This window comes from Lissotriton helveticus, chromosome 3_1, assembly GCF_964261635.1.
Source record: "Lissotriton helveticus chromosome 3_1, aLisHel1.1, whole genome shotgun sequence".
In the NCBI taxonomy this organism is placed as follows: domain Eukaryota; kingdom Metazoa; phylum Chordata; class Amphibia; order Caudata; family Salamandridae; genus Lissotriton; species Lissotriton helveticus.
Genome location: NC_136061.1, coordinates 1,781,173,291 through 1,781,191,436, shown reverse-complemented (window position 1 = coordinate 1,781,191,436; position 18,146 = coordinate 1,781,173,291). Strand labels below are relative to the sequence as shown.

Sequence of the window (18,146 nt, the reverse complement as noted above, 5' to 3'; positions counted from 1 at the left end):
ATGAATTTGGACTGGGTACCGGGTTCATTATTATACTTTTATCAGGCGTGATTGTAGAACCAATCCGCCCCAATGATGACCGTTTCCCTGTTACAAGATCCAAGGATAATCGCTTTTGGGTGTCCTCTATCGCCGCTTCTTTTCACGTCGACAATTGAGATACTGGCGGCCAGGATAAGGCAAAACCAGCAGATCTCAGGATTTAGAGTTACGGACGCAGACGAGACGCAGGAGAAACTGTCCTTATACGTGGACGATGTCCTCCTTTACATCACTAACCCGCAGACCACAGTACCTGAATTGTTCCGGGAGCTGGACTGCTATGGCAGCTACTCCGGATACGCTATAATCTGGCACAAGTCCATCCTTTTTGACCCCAAGGGAGACGCGATTGCGGGAGCTCTTCCAGACAGGTTGGTGATGTCCACGGAGGGCTTCCAATATCTGGGAGTATTCATTACGCTGGACAGGCAATTATCACGCCACAAAAATGTTGAAAGAATACTCGTGAACTCCGTCTCGGATATGGACCGCTGGCGCCAGCTCCCTTTGACACTACTGGGCAGAGCAGCAATGTATAAAATGATAATACTACCCAAATATTTATACGCCCTACAAAATGAATATTATCTAATCCCGGATGGCCTCCTCCATAGAATACACGCCGACCTCCGATCTTTTGTATGGCTAGGTAAGCAGCCGAGGATAGCGCTGACCACCCTCCAACGCCATCAATACAGTGGTGGAATCTCGCTCCCGAACCTTGAGGCTTATTATTGGGCAGAGCACTTGTCCCGCATTAATGACTGGCTCCACACCCCGGCGGACCACCCTACGTATGCGCTGGAACGTTCAAAACTGTCCCCATACAATTTGCTCTCATACTTATACGGTAGATCGACAAAGAGGTCCTTGCTCCCGGCCACGAGCATCACACTCCGGGCCTGGAGAGTGGCCATGAGACGCACGGGATGGGATAGGAAGCCCACCCGACAGACTCCACTCTGGCACTGCACATGGCTCCCCGAGCTGCATAAACTCACAGGCTTTAAGCAGTGGGATGATATTGGGTTCTCCACAGTGGGAGACGTCGTCGCCAGGGGAGAACTGAAATCCTTCGAGACCCTGAGGGCAGAATATGGGCTACATCGTTCGCAGTTTTTTAAATACATTCAATTGCGACATGCATGGAGGGCGCAGGCTTTGAATCTAGAGGGTCTCCCAGAATATGCACCGCTGGAAGGCAGACTACTACAGGAGCAGATACCAATCAAGGCCGTATCACTCACATTTAAAACACTCACAAACAACATGTTGGGAGATCTGGCGAAGCTCAGGGGCACTTGGGAGCAGGAAGTAGGAACGCTTGAAGATATCGACTGGGACCTCATACTAATGCACCCGAGGGAGGTGGCTATTAAATCCCGGCTCCGCCTTATCCAATACAACCTGCTCCACAGAACATACTTTGATAGGGTGAGATTATATAGAATGGGGAAAACATCAGATGATAGGTGCCTACGATGCCAACAGGAGGGAGGGGATTTCTTCCATGTATTATGGGCATGTGGTAAAATACAATCCTACTGGACACTCATCTTTACTGAACTAAGAGAAGTTCTGTCTGTACCGCTTGCACAGGAGCCCAAACTGGCCATCTTGGGAATGACTAATAATGTTGACCTCCCCCGCCCCTTACTGGTGTTCCTGACACTGGCCCTGGTGGTAGCGAAACGAGATGTTGCAAAATACTGGGGGGTTGTGACCATCCCCACGGTGGAAGAGTGGAGAAGAGGGTTAGACCTGTACATGGCGGCAGAGCGAGTGACGTATAAATCCAGAGGCTGCCCGAAAAAGTTTAAAAGGGTCTGGTCGAAGTGGAGACAGTACCATGGGTTGGATGGTGGGTTGGGGGTGGGAGTCTCGTGACTGAGCCCCAGGTTAGGAGAGGGGGCGAGTTGGAGGCGGAGGTACACGTTTGGAGTGAAACTCGATGGAACAGTCACGCAATGATTAATGAAATGTCCTTGTACCACTTGTTTACCAGTGGCGGGAGGGAGGGGTGGGGGTTGCGGGAAATGCATAATGCCACTACCATGACTGTAAAGTTAAGTTTTGACCAAGGGGATGGTATGCCGATTTTTCAATTACAGAAGTGCTTGTTGTGGGAGGGGGGGGGGATTTAAAACTGAAAAAGCAGATGCCTAGATGACTAACGTGGATACCCCCTATGATACGGTGAGGGTACAACGGGAACGAATCGAGGATATTGTCAGACTGACTTCTGGGTTACGCACCCGAAGAGACACTGGGGGTCCCATGATCTAAATTCTACTATGTAACACTGTCTTACTTAATTAACGATGCTAATGTTGTTCTTATGTCTGAGTATCTGCAATAAAAATAATAAAAAAAAAAAAAAAAAGGATAATCGCTTTTCTGTAAGAGCGATTTCTTTTTCCAAAATCCCTGTTGCCCGAGTAATAAAAGCATCAAAGTTCCGGTAGCTTTTCCACTACTTGTTTTCATAATGACTTGCCTATCTTTCCCAGAACGTAGGGCCATCATGGAACAGTTCCTCAGAACAGAGATGGTAAAATTTAAGATAGAGCAAAGAACTAGTGCTACAAACCCCTGTTAATACATACACATATACGAACCATATAATGGGACTGTAACAAGAAAATGCTTCAAAGCTTAAAAATGGAAGAGGGTGAGCCCGGCCCGTCCTTTCTCGTCCTTAGACGGCCCGCCCTTTGCCCGGGCTTAGCCCCGGGTGCCCCCGCGCGCTCCCACGCAGCGGAAACAGTGCTTGGTATTATAGGGATTTGGTTGGTGGGGGCGTGTCCGTCAGGGAGAGCGGCCCAGGTGTCTTGGGTCTGGCTAACAGGGGCTCCTGGGAAATGGAGTCCCTGTACCAGTCGCTCGCAGCCCTGAAATTGTTCTGCACAACCCACAGCAGTCTTAAGGGTCCCGAGCCGTTACTCGCCAACTCCCGCAGTCAGGAAGCACAACGAAGCGGGACCCGCGAAGCGGGTCCGGCGAGGTGTAGCGCTTCTGAAGGAGCAGCGCGCAGAATAGCAGCAGCACTCAGACGGTAACAAGGGTCCAGCCCGTGCATTGGTTGATCAGCACACGTCCAAACAGCGAACGGGCAGCAGACAAGACATTTCTCCCTATCCTTTAAGCACGTTCCTGCATACAGCTCATGAAATATAGATGTTACTTTTTCTTTACCTTCCTTTAGCTGAATGAAATGATGGTCCTGGAATATTAGCGTGTTCCACTTTTTACCCTCCCATAGTTACATGATACTCTTCGAGTTTCTTACACTGACTAAATTTCCCGTGCCTTGCCCGTTTTTTTTTAAGTAAGGATATATAAATAACTGTGACATTCTAGCATGTTCCTTATCTTTCCCGTCCTTTAGTCACTTTACGTCTAGTCTAAATTCCGGAAACTTCTTACTAGCATGTTCCCTGTTCTTACCTTCCTTTAGATTCATAATGGTTGGTCTCATTTACTTCCTGTATGGATACGTGCTCTTGATAATCTTAGTTATTGATAGCTTACTGGCTCTTATGCTTTCAGAATCTGACGAATTTTAGATAAAGGTTTTAAAACTTCCTGAGTCTGTGGTTATTATGAGTGCAAAGAATAAAAAGTATTTTGTATTTTGGGACTGCCTTTCTTTTACAGCTAGCTCCCTGATCCATTGTGATCATAGGTACCCGTAACAGTGGATTGGTAAGTCGGGTACACTGGAAATAAAATAGGAAGGAACAGGGTTACTGGTAGTAGAGTGTAGGGTTACCCGATTAATGAGTATGATAAATATTGAAATATATGGGCCCAATACGTGTCTGGTAAAATTATAGTCGGGTGACCTGCGCGCTCTATCAGTAGACCTTTGTACTCTCTACCATTCCTATGTGAGAGTTTATCCACTTGTATCTCTTCCTTGAGTGACTTTACAACCTGTAAATTTGCAAAAAAAAATATGTTTGTATCTCTTCCTTGTGTGACTCTACAACTTGTACATTTGCAAAAAAAATCTGTTTGTATCTCTTCCTTGTGTGACTTTACAACTTGTACATTTGCAATTTTTTCTCTTTGTATCTTCTATGTAACTCATGTAATCCTAAATGCTTATGTATCGCACCTGGTTCTTATGTAAAGCGCTCTGACACCTTCGGGTAATGTTCGCGCTATATAAAATCGCAATAAATAAATAAAATAAATAAACAAAGAGAAGAAGGATGGGTACAAATGCAGGGACTTAAGCAGTACTTATCCACTTCCAGGAAGCACAATAAGCATACAGAGGACCACGCACGCCCGGTTAGAACAGTGCTGACCGTGACACCGCCCAGCTCACTTCAATGGTCGGTCCGTGGCTGGCCCACTAGTTGCCACATACCGACGGCCAGAGAAGCCTACCGTTAGTGCTCCAGTACAAGGAGCTGACAGTCTGAGCAGACCGTGGGAAAATAACTACGCAACCAATAGGCATTCCTGTATTTCTGTGCCGCGCGCTAGAATTGGCTGAGATGCCATCAGCCTCCAATTGTAGTTCATTTTACACGGAAGTTCCTCCCACTCACCCCGCCTCTCCCCCTCCCGCTAATGCAGACCTGTGATTGGGTGCATGCGACCCGGAAGTACTGAAAATGACGGGCAAGTAGCCGTTTAAACATTATTAACAGACAACAGTTGTTAGGGTGAATGACCGACTACTTATGTAAGTGGGGTACACGCGATCACCTTATCTTTGTCAGTTTGTCTCGGTATTTTCTTTCTTAGTGTCTGTTGTAGCTAATGTTCCTTGATTGTTAGGTCTGTCGTTGACAGATATTGGATTAGTGTGGGAGAGGTGCTGAGCTACTTAACACCTTGTGGGATTCAGTTTGCATGTACTGAATGTTACCACTACACGGTTTATCGCCACTGTTAAATAATCTGTGAACTTCTCTACGAGTTTTGGGGCTTTTTTTTAAAAAAAGTCGTGTTTTTTGGGGGGGGGGGGCTCTTTTAACAAAGCTGCAAACTGTTCTTTTTATTATTGTCATTGAGCAAAAGAGATGGAAGTATGGAAGTATTTCTAAGCCTCAAAGTTTCACATTTCCATGATCTTGTCAGTTAGCAAGTCCAGTGTTGTTTTGTGTGTTTTATTTTTTATTGATTATTTATTTTACTTCTGCAGTCTGGGAATTGAACTACCGCTGATTCGCCGATATAGTTATTGCTACAAGTCCCAGAGTTAACTATAGCGGTGCTTAGTTGAGCCTCTTAAGCTTGGACTCAGGAAACTTGAGAGCTTTATGCGTGGCATTCTACAGGTGCTCTGACTTGTGCTATCTTGTTCCACAGGTTCCTCTGATGGCTGCTCTTGATAGACAGCACCAGACCTACGGGACAGGTAAGGAGTTTACGATGACTTCATCACTGCAGGTCTCTTTCGCTCGTCTTTCTTCCTCCCGTCACCAGCTCTTTATTTTATTTCAGGTTCTGACAGAGTGCGCCGGAATGGCATTTCTGAAACCCACTGGCAGACCCCGGTATTGTCGTCAAAGTTTAAATCTCGGGTTGTCTATGAACCGGGCGTGGCAGGGAGCGGGAACCCACCACATGGAGCATCCGAAACTGATCACACAGGTGAGCGACATGCACGCCTCAAAGTTTGGTAGCTGCAGACGAAATGGCGGCATCTGCTACTGGCTATTCATCTCTGTGCAGAAATCCTGCATTAATAATGAAACTGTAAATACATCTGTGCAGTGGTAAAGTGACCAACTGGCATGGCTGAAAATTCAGGACGTTGAGTGTAAAAATTCAGGACAAAGGGTCAAAATTCAGGACAAGAATTCAGGACGGAAGGTCAAAATTCAGGACGAACATTTGGGACAAAGGGTATGTTATACAAACACTACAAAGGAGGTTGCGCAATAGTATACAAGTAAATAAATAGATACGCATAACTACAAGTCAAAGTAAGTTTATATTAGGCTAAAAAGTAAATTTACAGGCATTTAAGTTTTTGTGCGTTACAAAAAAATTGACAGCTTACATCCTTTGTTTTCACGTCTTTTATCACCACAAGAAGATTGTCAACTAGTCAACTTTTCCATTCTGTCCTTGACTGCAAAGTGAGAGAACACCAGTCCACGTTAAAGGAATAAGCAGCAATTTGTCAGAAGACACAGCCTGACATTTGTCCTCTATTCTTGAAAACATAGCATTTGTGACAAGCTGAAAACAAAATGTAAAGGCATCTATATTGCCCATTCACCTTCTCAACTGAAACTCATACGGCTGGGATGTATGTGTGATAGATTGCCTCATAGAAATGGACTAAGACAAAGCAGTGCAAGTCGCTGCATTGCCTTACTTTGTGCAAGGGAGGCGTTCCATGGGCTTTGTGGTAGGTTTTTCCACGCAACACCCATGGGTTTTGACGGTGCCCCAGATTTACTTAATCACGTAAACCTGGAAAAGCACCATCACCTTACGCCTCCAAAAAAAAGGCGTAACAAGGAGAAATATTTTTATTTGCCTTGTTTTTTCATCTTTCCATGAGTCCTGCACACATAAAAAGAGAAACGCACCTCTCTGGATTGCTTTTGTGCCAGAAGGTGCCCCTTCCTGCACAAAAACAATCCTACATGCAATGCAGAAATCCTTGCACCATGGCAGAAGGGTGCCTGCATTGGCATTAAGCAGCCCATTCATGTCCTTTCCGCAGGCGCAGGGGGAAAGGACAGGAATGCACCTTATTGCACAAATCAGGTGCATTCTTGCCCTTTCACATTTGCATAGGGCAGTGCAGAAAGAAGACTTGCAGCGCTGCCCTACGCCAATTCTTCATAAATAAGCCCCACAGTGAGCAATAAGACAGCATGCTAGACAAAGAATAAACCTTTGGTCATCAATATAGTCACCCCACCAACCATATGCGGTAACATAAAACTGTTTGCATGGAAGCCATAAAAGAGCAACATTAACACAGTGTATGTAACGAAGGAGAGCTCATTATCGTCCAGTTGAGGATTTAGGAAAGGTAGGTTAATAGCCTCTTTAATGTTTAACCTTGTAAAAAAATTACCTATGCATCAGTTGCATAATACAACAACTATGTAAGAATGCACTGGTATTGTTAATGTTATGGGCTGCAAACTCAGCAGATGGAGAGATAGCCAGTACTAGCGAAACAGTAGGAAAGGCCGGTAAACAATACGCTAGGCCAGTGCCTCAATCTACCTGACTTGACATCATCCCAACTTAAGCTCTGTAGCATTTATGACTGCTAAGTCCACATTTAGCAAAGGGAGTTCTATTTGCACATTCATGATGATATTTTCTGATTTTTGTAAATTAATTTTAATGTTATTCCTGCATGATTTATTCCTAATTGCCTTTAACACGTTGTGCATTGTAAATACATTAAATACAAAAATACAAATTGTTTGTGGAAATGCAGTAAATATCTGCAATGATATAACCTCCCTAAAGAAATGGCAACTCGTAACGAGGTTCTCAGGGAGAGGAAAGGAAACACATGAATGTAAAATGACTTCAAAATACCATGTGTAGGTTTTTTGTCCATGAACAGTAATTATGGAGGACAATGAAACATCCACCTGCTACTCCACACAGTGACACCTTCACATTTAAAAAAAAAAGACATGCCTTCAAATTCACTCTTCCTGTGCAATGTGCTAAGTAACCACACGTCCTGAGGGACTCTGACAATGTCCTGAAATTGTAGGCAGTGCCTTGGCTTTTTAGCCAACAAAGCTTTGCGTTCTGTAATGTTAATGTATGCTTTTAATATTATTAGTATTGGGTTGACTATCCCAGCATGCAAAGTTCCAGTTACCAAGTTAGTGACTTTGTGAAACCACTGAATGGGTACAACACACTTTTAGGCCTAAAGCATCTATATGTCGGTCAATTTATGCTCGATTCTCTCAATTTTTTTTTTACAAGTATTCCAAACATGCTTTTTCGGTTGACACCATCTCGCCCCGCTTTGTTGTACCTCTAAGAGGCATGGCGCCCGTCAACTGAGATGAGGAAAACAACACTTTCTGTGAACATCCAGATAAATAATTTAACTCTTCCTTGCCTCCTCCTCCGTTCACCACAAAAGGTAGTCCATATTTAATGTGATGCTGCCCATTGTAGGAGTTTTGACTTGGGAGCTAACAATGCGCTGTCACGAGGCCCCAGAAAGGTGGAGAGCGCTTAGGAACGAGTACACCAGGGGAAACGGGGAGAGAACACAACAGATAAATGTCAATAAACTGGAAATAAATACACAAACACGTAAAAGAAAGAATCATGAAAAGCAAATTTTTTCAACTAACCGAGCGTTCGATAAGTTGCTTGCATGGGGGTAATAAAGACTGTGGCGAACTGTAGTCCAGTTCGAAGTCGGTTGCACAACTCTCCCAAAAATGCAGGTGTCGGGCCCTGTAATGTAAACACGAAACGAAAGAGCGTAAGTGTCCTGCCGAGCCTAAAGCAATCTAAGGCTGTTTTCATTGGTCTTGAAGCATCAAGGCCAATAAGAACCGATAGTGAAGAACACGCCATCATAGGTTGGAAGTTGCAACACAATCATTAGCTGTAATCTAAGATCATCAAAATTACGGACAAATGGCGTCCGTTAAAGATGTTGTCACGGACAGAAGGTGAAAATTACGGACTGTCCGTGAAATTTACGGACGGTTGGTCACCCTGATGCCACCGGCCGTAATAACCAGGGTCCGATTGGGATTACAATTTGGCCCGGGCACTGACGAAAAAAGTGGCCCACATTTAAGGGGCGTGGCCCACGTTCAAGGGGCGTGCCCTTTCATGGAACACCATTTGGTTAGTCTTTGAGGTCTAATTTGTAGAGAAATATTTAGTAAATTAAGCCTTTTAAAGCTTACAGAGCAAGTAACATTGGTAAAGACTAGGAGCACTGCAGTTCTGATAACTGAATACTTACTTGCAGTCTTAACGCCCTGCCCAATGCCGTTAGATACTCTTTCCCAACCAGCTATGTGTGACTCTAATCATCACATAAATCAGAAATCTAGCACAAAGTCAAGGAGAAAGGGTAAGACTGGAATCTCTGGGAATAGAACATGTAATAACAAAAGTAAGAATTCACAAACGAGGAAAAGGCAGTCTGGGGTGTAAAGAATGCTGGAAATGTATCGGTACAATCTAGTCATAAATGTATTTCACAACCAGCAGGTGATGTCAATATACAAAACACAGTTCTATTTATGAGTACCAATTACAGTACACATGATGCGATTTTTTTTTTTTTTTATTTTTTTTTTTAAATTTATTTAAGGGCCTGGGCGATGAAGTGATCTGCTCAGAATCACAGGTTGTTGAGCAGACGCTGGGACTCAAACTTGAATCCCAATCTCTGCAACTCTGGCGTCAGGCCACATATGCCTATGCACAGACCAGAGACGTTTTAAGGCATGGGCAATGTGGGCTCTGGCCCAGGGCCCCAGCCTTTCAGGGAGCCCCCTGATAGAGCCAGCTCTGTTCTGCAGAGAACCTTGCCCTAATGACCATGCATACTCCTTAAATAGATTGTTTAAATACCATTTTTTCAAATTTATTTTTAATATGGGCGATGAGTCAGAACCTATCACAGAGATTTTGCAGAAAAATGTGTTTGTTTCATGCAACATCCATAAAAAAATGTCTTTGAGATCAAACGGGCCATCACATATGAGAAATGGGCCGTCCAGAACTCTTTTTAAGCCCAGATAAAATTAGGGCTCTGGACATAGACCTTATAAAAAAGTCATTCAGGGATATGAAGGAAGTGCGTCGTGAGGAAGCTGAACTGCAGAAGCCAGCAGTTAGGGCACACAATCTTTTGGTGAGCGAATCCTCCCTTGCACCTTACCTCACTTTTGTTACAGTCCCTTACCACAGGTTTTTACTAACTAAATTCAGGTTTAACCTGTTACATTTTTATTTAGGTTCTTTCACGTCTTGGCAGAAGCCAGACCTAGCCCCCCCATGCAGTTGTGACCATTTTTCAGTGCAGGACACAATGCATTTTATTATGTTTTGTGGCCTGTACCATGAGCAGAGGAAAAAATATTTGCTCCCCATTTTGAAAGAAGTGGGTTTTACTCAGGTGCGTCCGGCGTTGCTCTATTTACAACTCCTGACAAATCCCCGTATAACTTTCTGTATTGCTAACTTCTTAGTGGCCGCTGCAAGGGTAAAAATGGGGGGCCAAATCTCGCCTTAAAAAACTTTTTAAAGTTATGTTTTTTCTTTGATATGAACTGTAAAATGCATTTTCTATTTATTCTTGTATATAGTATTTATAATATGTATCCAGATTGATGTTTTTAGGTAATTGAAGGGTCATTTATGTATGTATCCCTTCTCAGGGTTTTATTGTTTTGTTTCTTTGTATGACTTGTAATAAGTCGAATAAAGATATTCTGACTGACTGATATGAGAAATGGGAGGATGTCACTGAGATTATTTTCAGTAATTTTAGTGAGCTGCTACCGTGTTGTAATATTAAAAACACATGTCAATGTCCTTGAATATTAGATGTAAATACATTAAGGATTTGGACAAGTATGGTAGTGCTCTGTCCAGTGACCAGCTGAAAGAGGGCATCAAAGAGCAGAAATCCGATTATAAATTCAAATCTGTTCCGAACAGGGGCCCAAAAATATGTTTGGCCCAGGGCCCCCAAAATCCTTAAGATGTTTGGCACAGACAAGGAATGAAAGTGAGAGGATACTCTTCTTGCACAGGACACAGGGCCAAGGTGACAATGGCCTACATGCTGAGCAACTAAAAAAACAGCAAGGCCCCTTTCTGTCACAAAATTATTCGAGCCCTCCAGGGAAGGAGCACCTAATACGCAGGAAGCCCCTGCTATTACTAACCTACTCAGCCCTCCCCAGATCTTCAGCTCAGGAGCACATGAACAGCAGTAAGGCCCCTGCAATTAGTAAATTAATCAGCCCCCCCAGCCCTCTAGGCCTCAGGGCAATGTCCTGGCAGGGGAGCACAAAACACAGCTGCTGGGTCATCCACGGTAGCCAGGGGGAGGCTGAAGTGAAGATGGTGCAAGTTCCAAAAATCACCTGGCCCCCACAGCGAGACCCATTGTACCTCGCCCACTATGCCCTGTATGTGAAGGGTTGTGGGCGAGGTGTTAAAACTAACACTGTTTCTGTGCTGCGTGGGCCCCTGGGGGGCCGAGGTGAAAATGGCTCAAAGGCCTGAGTAACACCTGGCCCCAGGGAGGCCGATTTTTGCAAACAATCACCCCTCCCCAGCCACCCTCAGCGTGATTACTTTGCAGGGCAGGGGGTGAAGGAGAGGCCACAGCGGATAATCGCTGTCCGCACAGTGAAGCTGCATTCATTTTTTTCTGTCTCTGTGGGCCGTTTTTTGTTCTCCCCTTTCCTAGTCCACAGAGAGCACGGAGACAGAGAACTGAATGCAGCTTCACTGTGCGACTGGGAAAGGGAAGGAAAAAAACGGCCCACAGAGGGCACGGAGTCACCGGCCCTTCAGCCCATGCCCGAATGCCCACATTGCCAATCCGCCCCTGGTAATAACCACTCAATAAAAATTGAAATAAATGAGAGATGGAGTGAAAACAGTGAGAAAAGAATGAGCTGAAAGGAAACCACGTGGAGCCAGAATAGAGACTCTGCTAAGCCAATTAAGTCGTACTGTATGACATTTTCGTTGAGTGTTTAATAAAAGAGTAAAGTGAGCTCCACAATATCTGTGAAACTCTGGGTTAGCCAATCGCCATAATTTGCAGGGTGTAGGTACTCCTGAGATCAGTGACCCCGGCCCACCAAGTTGGATAAGAGCCATGATTAAATGTTTTTCAATCAAACTAACTGTCATCTCCAATGGTTGAGGGCCATGCTAAGTAGATACATTAACAGATATCAACACCCTACTCTCTTCCGGAAATCTGCCTTCTCTTCTACTTCAAATAGTTAAAGCTTCATTTTTAGGTCTCCCCTGTGACAGCGCATATGGTATTGTCTTTAAGAGATATTGTATTCAGCAAGGGATTTGTATCTAGCCCATTGCTTACTGTTCACTTGCTTCATTGTCACCCCTATTTTCTGCCTCTTAGTTAAGGAATGCATGCCAGCTTCACTCCTCCCTTTACCACCACCCCCCCTCCTCTGTAGCATGGACCAAGTACAGATATCTTCATCCTATTAGGACATTGCTGCTGCAGTGATTGGTGTACTGTTTTTCATTTCTTATCATACTTTCTTGTTTGCTTCTTACCCCCTACCTCTATTTGTTGCCCCCCTGCCACTCTCCCATTGTCTGTTCCTTTTCCCACCCACCACCATTTAAAAAAAAAATAAACTTCCTGCTCTATGGTGCTTAAAAAATCTTTAAGCCATGCTGCAGCCACATGTCTGTATAACTTGGCTAAAAGACCATGGTAGAGCCAATATGCTGGACCACAAACCCTCGGTGGAAGCTGATATGTTCGCATAAATCAACATCTTTCAGTTCCTTCATGGTATCTCTGCACTAAGGTGCAAACTATGGTTTTTTTTCCCGTGACAATGTTTTTTTTTTTTTTTTTTACTCATATGTAGCACTTAATTGCTGCATGCCTGTGCACATGTCAGAGTAAAATGCAGAGTGAGTACTCCTTATCTCAAGAGTTAATAATCGATAAAAATGAAGACAAGATGAACAATCTTGAGTATTATGTTCTTCTTTTACTGTCAAACGGTTGCTCAGCAAACGCGTGTTTCATCTGGGGAAGTACCCCAAGACTACTTCAGGGTTATGAGGCAATGCCAAAGGGTACAGATGTACATCTGGCCCTAGTTTCTCCCTTACACAAGTAGCACATCAACACCCATTCTAGTACCTTTACATGTCAGGGATTACTATGGCAGTGTGTGCTTTTGAGACCCCACAATATCTTTAGCTACTTTTTACTAAGGCCTTGCAGCTTCCCTGACAATAAGGTGTTGCAATCATCACAAGAAAATAAAAGCCTTGACCAATCCAAAATGCTGGAGACCAATCTAGACCTATTGTTTTTGCCATTTCTTGTATTCCTATCACCTCATAGTACTCTACCATTCTCTTGCAAACCTGTTCTTGCTCCCAGCCCCTCTACTCATATTCATCATATTAAGTGATCTAGAAATCTGTTGTATCCTGTATGTAGTCGTTACTTTGTATTATCTGGAATGCTGAGAGTGAGTGATGCAATAGAACTTGGATGTCTGGAGTGGAGATAAGGACGTTATCCTCCCTCCAACTGTCCCTAAGTGACCTACGCGCTATAACCTAAAGGCCTAACGTGAAATGAAGAATTTACCCTCTGAGTGGCTCCAGACCTCGTATAAAGACCCTCCCCTCCTACTACAGCATAAAAGGCAGTGAGATTCTGGAGGCCGTTGGGAGCCATTTCTGGGAGGGAAGGAAACCTGTTGTGATAAGAAAGATGACCTTGTAACCATGGAGGAATAGCTTTGGGCCACCCACCTTCCACTTCACCGGCATGTGATGTCAGCTGAGGCTGCTGCAGACGAGGAGTCCAGTGAGGAGGGTGAGCATAGTATGGCAAGGACAAGGAGTCCGCTGAGGCGAGTTATAAACTGAGTTGATGGTCGCAATGTGTAGTCTAAAGCTAAGGATAACTCTGTGGAGATGGTGGGAGGGGCAGGATATATTTTTTGGTAAGCAAGACTCGGAAGTAACCCATGGAGGTTCAGGCAGTAATAGATTCATTGGCGACATAAGGAGCGGCGTTGGTGATTGTGCAGCATGATTTCTGAATTTAAATTGTCCGAGGTACTGGTTCGTCCATGTCTATGGAGGGTTCTCTGCAGTTTTCTTATTCTATGGCCGGAAGTGTGCAGATGAGATGACTCGCTGCAACAGGTAAATGGTACCTTTCCTCTCTGGCGCTAGTCAGTCGGCACTGCAAAAAGAGTGAGTTGTTTGGGGGCAGAGCCGGTCAACTTGGTAATGTGAAAGCCTCACACATGTTCTAGATTAGACATTATGAAGTAGGGTAGTGGTCTGATGCTTAATTGGTACAGATCTTGAAGTTGAAGAAAGACTAGGACCTCCTGGTTATTTTAGAAAGACAAGTAGAACTATCTCTGTGGATACTGGAGAAAGAAATTAGACTAGGTTGTTCAGCGTATACTGTGTCCGTAAGTCATGGGAAATCGAGACATTGCCAGCCTGGCATTTGTCCAATTGCGATGTTACCGTATGACATTCTGTTATTTAATCAGCCGGTGTTATTTAGCTTTCATGGAGTTATTATTCTATGTGCTTTGTTTAAGAAATGTGCCTCTCTTTTCCACTATGAGGATCATTAGGGTTTAACCGCTTAGTTGGTGATTCTTGCATATTATGTGCCATATTCACCTTATAGCCAATGCAGGTGCTGGGTTAGTTAGTATCTTTCTGTGTAAGTTGATTTCTGTGTTTTGGGGTATTGCAGTTTCTTATGGTTGTGATGTGCTGAATGCTCAGTGCTTCAAGACATGTTGGGAAGTTTACTAATCTACCTGCATGGTTCTTAGAGAGTACTGTGTGAGCAATCCATACTTTGTTTTAGACTTTGGTCTTTAACCAATTCTAGCATAAAACATATTTAAATACATGTACAATAGCCATTCTAAAACTGATATTCAAGTTAAGACTTCATTGTGAAGTATTAAAGCACTTATAGTTCTATTATCCGACATGGTATGCAGACCCTAAAAGCAGTCCTATGTCAATGCATCCTTCACAGAGAATGAATATCTCTCTACTGCACCTTAAATCCGGATTTCTCATTTCTAATGCGAGGGATGGTGGCTTGTCCCCTATCCCCAACTTTGTATTTCTATGAAATGTGTCTCCACCATAAAATCTGATATAAAAACCACAAACATTCTAATAAATGGTGACTGGGATCACATTTCACATTCATACCACACTTGCATTGTTCGCTGGTTAAAAAAAAAACCTCTTAAAATACGAAGTTAGGATTGGGTTCACTTCACACCTAAATTTTAACAAGCATTTACAATGCAATGGTCTCGGCAATATTATAGTTAGAGCTGTTGGCATTGCTCTTTTAAAAAAAAAAATGTTTATCCCTAAATAAATGGCATTGTCATTTCTATTGGCAATAGCTTAATTTTTTGCATATGTGAGACTTATTGCATTAGCAGAGAGAGAGTGAGGTAGTGAGAGAGTGAGGTAGTGAGAGAGAGTGAGGTAGTGAGAGAGAGTGAGGTAGTGAGAGAGAGTGAGGTAGTGAGAGAGTGAGGTAGAGAGAGAGAGGTAGTGAGATAGAGAGAGTTAGGTAGTGAAAGAGTGAGGTAGTGATGGAGAGGGATGTAGTGAGATATAAGCAAAGAGTGATGTTGTGAGGTATTGAGATGGAGAGAGAGAGAGGTAGTGAAAGAGAGAGTGAAAGTGAGTTAGTGAGATAGAAAGAGAGCGAGTGAGGTAGTGAGATAAAGAGTGAGTGAGGTAGTGAGAGCGAGAGAGAGAGAGTGAAGTTGTTATGTAGTGAGATAGAGAGTGAGGTAGTGAGAGGGGTGGCAGGCAGGTGACCACAGACCTCTTACCTTGATCCTAGCTCCTATGCCTCGATGCCTCTCAGTTTCCGCGGCGTGCCAGTGAGGCTGTGCAGAAGGTGACCAGCAGGAGACCAGACCCAAATCTCTTGAGTGCAATCATACACGGACAGCGGGGCAGAAGGCAAGAAAAACACGAGTGCAATCAGGGGGAAGAATATATCAATGGAGCAACACTCGCCAACGAAAACAGTTAGCAGTGCAAGCTTGTGCAAGTACCTTTATGGAGGGAAGCGCTCCGCAGATAGGTATATGTTGCACCATGCCTCCGCGTAAACGCACACCTTGCCAAAGCACCTAAGAATAAATGCAAGCACTGATCCCAGGCTACGCATGTGCAAGCTGGCCTTGAACATCAAATGCAAGGAGGAGCGGACGCACAAAGGCTAAGTAGGAGAGCAGTCAGGTACATACAGCTCTTGCAGAGCTTCACATGAACATGGCCCGGGGTCATGCTTTCGCTGAGTGTATCCCGAGAGCCGTCGGAGAGGCAGCACATGCTCATTCCACTCATTGTGTGATACGTCACAGCATTGCACTGATCACTGGAAGGTTGCATGCTATGCTGAAGCGATGACGGGCGCCAGTATCTGGAGGGAGGGGGAGGGGGGTTGTGAAGAGCATTAAATTGGAGGGGGGTACAGATGTTCCAGGGAGGGAATTCCAGATGCAGGCTCCACTTTCACAGAAGCGCCCGTATCCCGCGTCTGACAGTGTTCCCTTGGTTCATCGGCGTAAGCCGAGGGTTGGCAATGTGGCCTCAGTGCCTGAAAGTGAGGGTCCTTCTGGTGGGCGGGGCGTAGAATCATGAATAACCTCCTGCAGTGCATGGTCAGTCAGTGAAGGCTTCCCCGTCCCTTCAGAGCTGGCCCACTGATGCTTCCTAATTGCAAAACTAGAAGTACCGCAGCTGCAGGGAAAGTGCACATCGAACCAGATGGATTGGGGAAAAAGGCATGTGACTCACTGGATCGCAGACTGGGGAGGGGTGTCTGCAGCTGCACAGTAAGAAGGGAAAATAAACGAACATGCGGAGAATGACGGATGGGCTATGGGCAGTTCTCCAACATGGTACACAGGGAAAGGTCGTGCCGATGTGCCCTGGTGGTTGAAGTGAACATGGCGTGACTCGCCAACCCATGCAGCTTTTTTCCACGGGTGGCTGTACCTGAGCAGTTGATCCCTTTGCCGCCCTGGCCTGCTATCTAGAGGCGAACCATGTGTCCACAACAACCGGTTCCCTCGGCGCTGAAGAGCGTGCTGCTAATGGAAGAAATGCGAAGAACACCCAGGCGTGCTAGGCCTATCGCTACACTGCCTCTAGGTGCTAGGTGCAGCGCTTAAATGCCACTAACCCCGGGACTTCTAGCTGTTCCTTCCAGTCTGGATCGGAAGGTCGAGTACACACAGCAAGAGAAGAAAGGTCGACTGTGTGCCTGTAATATGCCATGCGCAGGTACGGGGTGGGAGGGATGTCGGCATGACGTGTACAACTCTCATCAGCCCAGCCAACGCTGCTGCCTGGAATTGTGCACTCAAGGCCCTTGACGAGTCTGACACAGGCTTTCATTTCCAATCCCGTGAAAGGCTCCCAGGCCAAAAGTTGAGTTTCAGGCACTATACCTCACCCTGGCATTCCAGCCGTTTTAATCAAAGGTGTTGTGGCATTCGTTGTTGGACGCCAGGCTGATGGACACGCAGGACACGGCCAGCACCAGAGGCACCCAGGTGAGGCACAGCGGTACCTCCGCCATGGCGGCCCGGAGGTTGGGGCGGGTCTGTGGGCCTGAGGTCTCAAGCTGAGCACAGAGCGCCACCGCCTGTCTCCTCCTGCACAGGATGGCCCTCCAGTATGCCCGGCCCACCCAACGTCCTGTGTCCAGGTCTGCCCTCAGCACCCAGTGCCTCTCAAGGGCATGTTGTGCGCCGCAGCTGGAGATTTCCTGTCCCCGTCTGGGAGCCGAGGTTTGGGACGCAGAGTCCTGGCACCGCTTTGATACTGTCACAGTGAGCGAGTGCAAATGAGCAGAATTCCCAAACTCTTGTTTTTGCCGCCCTCTACCTTCTGCCGCCCTAGGCGACCGCCTAGTCTGGCCTAATGGTGGAAACGGCCCGTGCTTTGAATTGGTAAAATTAAAACCAGCCTCACAGAACACCCACACAGGTACACATAATGAGTGGCTTGCACAACATTAACCACACAGACCTGATCGGCGAGAACACGCACATGCGGAAGACAGGCACCACCCAAGTCTGTCTCCGAGATAAAATGAACCTATGTTCCGCTGAAATGCAAAAAGGAGGAATCCTCAAGGAGAAGTGGACGCACTATCTAGTGTAGCCCCAAAAGTGAGAAAAAGACCAGTGGGGTTACTACAATGGAGTATCAAAAGAAAGCACATTATTTTCACATGTAAATAGATTTTTAATACGTTCAGAGCGCTTTACATAGCACCAAATACGTTACACAAGGACACACATTCATTTTGTGAGGCACGG

General features: G+C 45.2%; 1 protein-coding gene across 1 annotated transcript in view; it reads left to right on the top strand.

Moving 5' to 3' along the window:
• The first annotated feature begins 4,636 nt into the window (after nucleotides 1-4,636).
• CEP85 (centrosomal protein 85) overlaps nucleotides 4,637-18,146 on the top strand; it is a 416,919-nt gene continuing 403,409 nt past the window's right edge. The window contains exons 1-3 of the mRNA XM_078682660.1: nucleotides 4,637-4,741; nucleotides 5,371-5,419; nucleotides 5,506-5,655. Coding sequence (XP_078538786.1) covers nucleotides 5,380-5,419; nucleotides 5,506-5,655 — 190 coding nt within the window. The 5' untranslated portion in view covers nucleotides 4,637-4,741; nucleotides 5,371-5,379. The remainder of the gene's footprint in view (nucleotides 4,742-5,370; nucleotides 5,420-5,505; nucleotides 5,656-18,146) is intronic.